This window comes from Phalaenopsis equestris, unplaced genomic scaffold, assembly GCF_001263595.1.
Source record: "Phalaenopsis equestris unplaced genomic scaffold, ASM126359v1 Scaffold000504, whole genome shotgun sequence".
Taxonomy (NCBI): Eukaryota; Viridiplantae; Streptophyta; class Magnoliopsida; order Asparagales; family Orchidaceae; genus Phalaenopsis; species Phalaenopsis equestris.
In genome coordinates this window covers 515,340-522,092 of record NW_018164944.1, presented here as the reverse complement: position 1 = coordinate 522,092, position 6,753 = coordinate 515,340, and the positions used below count along the sequence as shown (strand labels likewise).

The 6,753-nt window shown below is 34.0% G+C and overlaps 1 protein-coding gene across 1 annotated transcript in view; it reads right to left on the bottom strand.

Moving 5' to 3' along the window:
- The window catches only part of LOC110028217 (cytochrome P450 87A3), a 4,698-nt gene extending 1,148 nt beyond the window's left edge, over positions 1-3,550 (bottom strand). Inside the window, exons 1-6 of the mRNA XM_020729971.1 lie at positions 3,366-3,550; positions 2,733-3,057; positions 2,487-2,648; positions 1,196-1,447; positions 839-928; positions 351-429 (exon numbers count right to left, since the gene is read on the bottom strand). Of these exons, the coding sequence (XP_020585630.1) occupies positions 351-429; positions 839-928; positions 1,196-1,447; positions 2,487-2,648; positions 2,733-3,057; positions 3,366-3,550 (1,093 nt within the window). The remainder of the gene's footprint in view (positions 1-350; positions 430-838; positions 929-1,195; positions 1,448-2,486; positions 2,649-2,732; positions 3,058-3,365) is intronic.
- Between the last annotated feature and the right edge of the window lie 3,203 nt (positions 3,551-6,753).

The window sequence follows — 6,753 nt, the reverse complement described above, 5'->3', positions numbered from 1 at the left end:
AAAAGTATATATATATATATGTTTGGTTTAACAGTGAAAGTCAAAGTAAACAATAAAGGGGTTTGCTGGAATGATTAGACACTGTGCTACTTTGCTTTATTATTTGCTTTTGGGTCTCTTAATGACTGTTTTTGGGTATACTCCTTTGCAGGTACACATGTTTTACAATTGCTTCATGTATTTTGGCTTTTTTTGGGTAGAGTTGTAATGCGGAGACAGGAACCCTATAGGTAGTTGGGGATCCTCTATCTCAACATCAAATTCTGTAACTTTTACTTTAATTAACGCGCAAGAAGCCACAAGTTGCTCTTTTTATCAAAAATAAAAAATAAATAAATAAAAAAAAAAACCTTTTATTTGAATGTCTTTCAATGTCTTTCTGAAAATCCCAGGAACTATGTTTGCCAACCTCACGCCTTCGTTGATGACCTGCAAAATTTGCCAGAGAGATAAAATAACAGAATTTGAAATCTTCCACTTGTTCAGCAGAAAAGAAATACAAATTCTCTGCAAATCATCCAGCATAATTAATTTTTTTAAAGATAAGTATAATTAATAGCTGGGGATTAGCGCAATTAACTATTATTTAAGAGTTGATTAGTTGCTTCAAAATTGATAAGAAAGACTTCATCTGTATTTATTAAATAACGATTTACTTTCAATGACAAATATTATTTGAATGTCCGGAGGACATTATGGCTTCATGCAATTTTTTCTTTATGTATCTTGCATACTGTGTATCTCTCTTAGGATAATTGAAAACATCAATAAATGTTCTTAATTTATGCACAAGTCATAAGAAATTGTGGTGTTGCATGTGAACATAATGTTTTCTTACTTGAAATGTGAAGCTCATAGATTTATATTCTCGCCATGTGATTCCAGAATCCGGGTTCTCTCTGTTCTTAATAATTTCATCATGCTCTTCCTGCCATTTACAAAATGCTTAAGATCATTACATATTTATGTTTGTATGTATACATGTATATGGGTGTGGATACGTGCACACGTATGCCTATATATATATATACGAGCCTTGGCAATCCCCAATGCACCTAATAATTCGAGTACTACACCCTTCACATTGGGAAATCGAACCACAGACCAGAGGCGACTTACAACTGACAAGCAGATACCCGACCAACTGACCTGAGCAAGCGGCGTGTGTGTTTAAGACTTTAGTAAGATATGATACCTTTAAATTTTGAAGCACTTTAGGATGATCGGTAAGGAGTTTGACAACAAGGGTAAGAGCTAGGGAGGTGGTCTCAAAGCTGGCAAAAAGAAGTACAAAAATCAAATCTAGAGCTATCGCCTCTGTTAAAATTGGTCTTTCCTTATGGAGCTCTTCAATTATGCAGTCAAAGAAATCGTTGCAGTCCTTATTCGGTGATTTCATTCTCTCTGCAAGAATTCTCTTCAATATCTTCATTATTTTCTTACGTCCCTGAAATAAAAGTAGCCGTTAGAATAAGAAAATAAATTATTTTTAATTAGCTCATATAAACATTTGTCTACCACCCCCTATGTAACACCTATAAAATCATTGCATATCATCCTTTACCTTACATGAACATTATATGTCTATAGTCAACTACCTAATAAATTTAAGTTTGCTGCCTACCACCTCCAAGCACTATATAAAAAAAATGGCACCAATATGTTGGTGCATTGTACGAACAAAAGTAAAAAGTCAGAAGAAAGAGAGAAAGAAGAGCATAAGATTGTTGTATTTAATATTTGAAAATTTAGTTCTAGGAAGATGTAAATAGAAGACTATTTTTATCAAAGAAAGCTTTATTGAACTTTGAAGGGATCAAAGCTTTTCACTATTAATTTAGAGTGAGAGCTAAATAATAGACAAGCACTAAGAACCCATCCTTGATTAAGTATGTTGCCTTCAATGTCCTCAATGAAATACCACATCATGCATAATAAATATATTATTTGGTATAAAGAGAAGCCTTTTGTTTAAAATAGGACATAACTTACGTGCAAATTTTTAAGTTTTATGATATTTTGCAAAGCATATTAACTAGTTCAATTCAATCACAAATCAATTAAGCTTTGTGGACATCAACTTTAATGATAAAATTCATGTCTTTATATATATTTAAACTTTATTGAATATAGTTTTTGTAAAAAATATATTTTAAGAACTGTTTTCTTACAAAATTTAAGAAAACCTTAAGTCTAGATGCTAGAATTAGTTAAACTTATATATTTGGGAGCCACACCCTATCTCATCTTTAGGCAAGTTATTTTACTATATCACCTTTATAAATGATTTTATCAAAAGATAACATTTATTTATTTTATCAAACCAAACTTGTTCTTGCTTGTAGTGATATCTACCTCGATTATGTTTATCCTTACATAAAAATATTTTTGTTCCCATGAATTTCTAATGTGATATATAATATATTTGCATATAATTTATGCTTCGAATATCAACTTAAATATATACGAAAAGCAAATCATGGTACTGTATAACATTCCTGCAAACATTTATGATATGCAGTTCCCGGAACGTTCACTGGAAAGGAGATTAGTCCAAGTATGAAAGCAACAAAATTGCTCCTCATATCCTCCAATCCATTAGAAGCCCCATACCCAATCAACTTCTTAGCTGTGAGTTCAAAGATCATCTGCATTTGCAAGACAAAAAATGTTATTAGAAACAAAAATACACACAAGAGCACGTTACATATTAAAAGTTGAAAATTGCTCACAGCTGAGATGAGATCTTTGATCTCAATACATGATTGGCGAGACCAGAAGTTGAGTCTGTCACGAGCCAGCTTCTCCATGTCTTGAAGCATAAACTCTTTAAGGTTTTCAGGGCCAAACAACCTAAGAACCAAAGTCTTGAGATATTTGTACATGTAGCCATGCAATTCTCCAACGTTCTCTTTTCCAAATATCTCTTTAAATGTGTCAGGATACCAGCTCTGAAACAGCCTTCCCTCTTGCTGGAATACAAAATGGTTCAGCTCTGGGTCGGTTGATATTACAAGGGGTCGGCCGACTAAGCTTGTTTTGAACACTGGCCCATATCTACATTGGCAGAGGAGAAACTAATTATGTTTTAAAGATAAAATTTTGTATTTAAATTATTAGAAATATTGCTCTTTAAAATAATAATAATAAAAATCAGTAACATAATGTATTTGATTGCATCTCAAAAATATTTTCACTATTTTTATGCCAAATATAATTGAAGCAAATCAATTGAAGATGACTTATATAGTACAGTTATATTATAAGAATAAAAAAATATATATATGATAAATTTAAAACAAATATATTTCAATAAAATAAAATGATTCCCAATAAGCTTTTAATAAAATGGGATAACCAAGCACCTCTTCATCCTCTCTTTGACAAATGGAGAGATATCGAATGTCGTATAAGGCTTGAAGAACTGAAGGGTTTCTCCTAGAATGGGCCAGCCCATGGAACCAGGAGGGAGCTTTCCGTTGCACCTTGGCTTCCTCCATGTCTGTAGCCACTGGATCAACAAAACCACAAGCAGACCACAAAAGGCCATTGTGTAGATCATATTTATATTTCCTGCAGGTCAAGACTAGCGAACTTAAATAGTTTTTTCCTTTTTCTTCTTCCTTAGAATGAGTGATTGAGAAGTGGGGAAGATGAGGAAGATTTAGATATTAATGCACATGGAATGACAGAAAAGAAGCAGAGCAGAAGGAGGAAAGAGGGGCTGTATGCTGGTGGGTGCTGACCTGATGAAGTTTAAATAGACAAACTTACAGCCGAAATATATAAATTATTGGTTAGTCGCGTTACAAGCTTGGCTTTGATTAGTATGATTCATATACCAGTAAGGGACAAATGCTGGAGTAGAACGGAGCAAGCGAGCGGAGTGGAGCGAAAGCATCTGTCTGATCAAGGGAGTTTCGTTATGTGGGTTGGGGCAACCTCCTGCGGTACGGTACAAGAGTAATTTTGTAATTACATATTATACGCCGGAGCTATACCCTCAGAATTGAAGGAAAAGCCGCTGCTATTCTCTCGAAGATACAGGCATATTCGCTGAATCTCTGTGTATTTTTTTGGATTTGTGTCGACTCTTGTGTTTTCGTTGCCCTAAAGTTCTCAACAATTACTGAAAGGCAGCTATGCATAAGCTGTTAGAAAAATCAATAGAGAAATGTATTGCAATGTGCATATCTCGGCACATATAAATCCTAGTCAGGTATGTCTAATTACAGAATTAATCAAGGATTAAGTAGTACTAATTATGCTTCTGAAGTTTAGGTAATGATAAGAATTTATCGTTTGATTTTAAGTTGTAAAGCTAAACTTGCTCCTTGTACTGGAATCACATGGGGCCCTGCTAATTTTATAATAAGGCCTCAACCTAAGATGTTTATTATATTGATCTCAGGAGGCATGACTGAGGCATGAAGAACTGCAAGGATGCTTCTTGTTCCACTTAGCTATGCGAAAGCTTGCTTAGTTTTTCAGCATGCTGACCCCATGTTTCTGGAAATGAAGGCTGGAAGTTGTATTTTTTATTTCCTAAACTTACAGTTAAATGTAAGTGTAGAGCAAGTCATGTTTATATATACATCACTTGTATTAATATATTATTCAAGGTGAAAGTAGTGTGTGTGTGTGTGTCTACATACATGCATACATACATACATACATATATTTCCTCAAATTTTTAAAGGTTTCTCATGTTATTATGATCCAATATATAGCATATTAGTCAATTAGAAACTAAATAAGGAATTCCGATATGTTGGGTTCAAGAGATCTCCTTGCCTGAAAAAGGAAAAATAGAGCTCTCATGCTATTCTTGATTTGTCAAGGTTTAAACTTAGGCATGGTTTCGACCAAGTTATACCTTTGTTAGTAATTTTCATTATGAAATGTAAGCGTATTGTATACCTCACATATATAAAATTATTGTCATAGAATCTAGTTCTTAGTTTCACATTGTTGGGGTCATAAATGTCCTTATCTGATCTATCACAAATCTAGGGGTAAAAAAATTACATTAAAAGCGTCGCAAAAGAGCCAAATCAAGGGTTATTTTTTGTTGATTTAGCTATAGTAATTAATTATCACAAAAAAAAAAAGAAAAAGAAAAAAAAAAACACAATAAATCCCTAGAAAAGATCTACCACTTCAAATTAAATTTGTGAACACATGAATCAATAGAATGAAGGACCAAATTGTCCCAAAAAGGTTAAATTTGGTTGCAAGGTGCTTGTTTCCTGGCATATAGTAGTAGTTGTTCCAATGAAAGAATTCACTACAGAATTTTATGCAATTTTCGGTGGCCTAGACCTGAAATATTGATTTAGCTATCGGCTATTAATGTACCTGATTGCCCTTATAGGCCTCTGGTCCTAGGATCTTGAATTGTTATAGGGGCTCAACCTCAAAGATTTGATGCGAGAATGCATTCTTGATCTAATAAGGCATTACAATATGACCGAAAAGATATGAGTCGATCGATATTGCCTATCCAACATTATCAAAATATTGAGAGTCACTTTCCCTCTCCAAAGTTGAAGGGACTCTTCTATCGTGGGGCACCGACCGTTCGCCCCAAAGTCATTGATCTCTCTCTCTCTCGGGTCAACGTGCCTTCGATGACGTCCAACATCTAATCCTTCAACGCTTGAATTTATTGAGCTACAATTTTTTGGTGCACTTCACATTTAATTTTTCGTGTCTCTGTTATGAGGTTCATCTTCTTGGGTAACTCGTCTTCTTATTTGTTGCCTGATCCACTCTCACCATACTTTTTAGGATATTAATTCCAAATTTATCTGTGAATCACAACCACTAAATAAAGCATAAGTAAATATATAATATATATATATATATATATATATATATGTAGAGAGAGAGAGAGAGAGAGAGAGAGAGAGAGTCAGAGAGAAAAATAAATAGCAATCAATCATGTATATTCATAAAATATTTTTCTTCTCTATAGGAAAGAGGGTACAATGATGATATTACATTCCGGTTCTTGTTTGGAAGTGGTCTGTATTTGAGTAATTCTGATATTTTACATGCATGGGCTTATTATCCAGCTGCTTTATGGCTCAATCAACTGAGCTTAATTGACTTCGGGTCGATGTGATCAACTCGATCGATTGAGCTTGGTCGACATGTGTTAGTTCTAGTTTAGCTATCAATCCTTAATCCCTAATGAGGAACCTGTGGGTGTCCATGGGCTGGTTTGAGATAATGTGTAAATGGACTTTCCCTTGGATCGGCTCTGCTAAAGGGCAAACAATCGAATTGGGTTCTAATTCTTATAGTGGTTAGATTAGATGCTCTTTTGTCTCGTGTTTGGCTGAATGAATGATGCTTGGATCACAACAATCTTCTTTTCTGCCTCGTGGTCCGGTCTGCTTTGGTCTTGTTGGCTTTGTTTGTATGACTTTGCTTAGTCTGTTAAGTAGGCCTCACATTCTCCTGACAATTAGCCAATCTTTTTTGTACTCTCTCCTTCTGAATCGTGGATTTGATGTACACTATTGATATATTTTAGAGGAGTTCTTAGAAATATCTAGAATAAATAATCAATGAGTTATGTAATATGCGCTGTGAGAGAACACATTGATACAATCATAAATAGGGTGCCAATAACATAAATGGAGGTGATAATTTTTAGTTTATATCATAAAAAACAAATTACTAAAAAATTACCATCTGAACAAGTTAGAGTTTTCTACGTTCTTCCAAGCCTTTTTCCTATCTTAC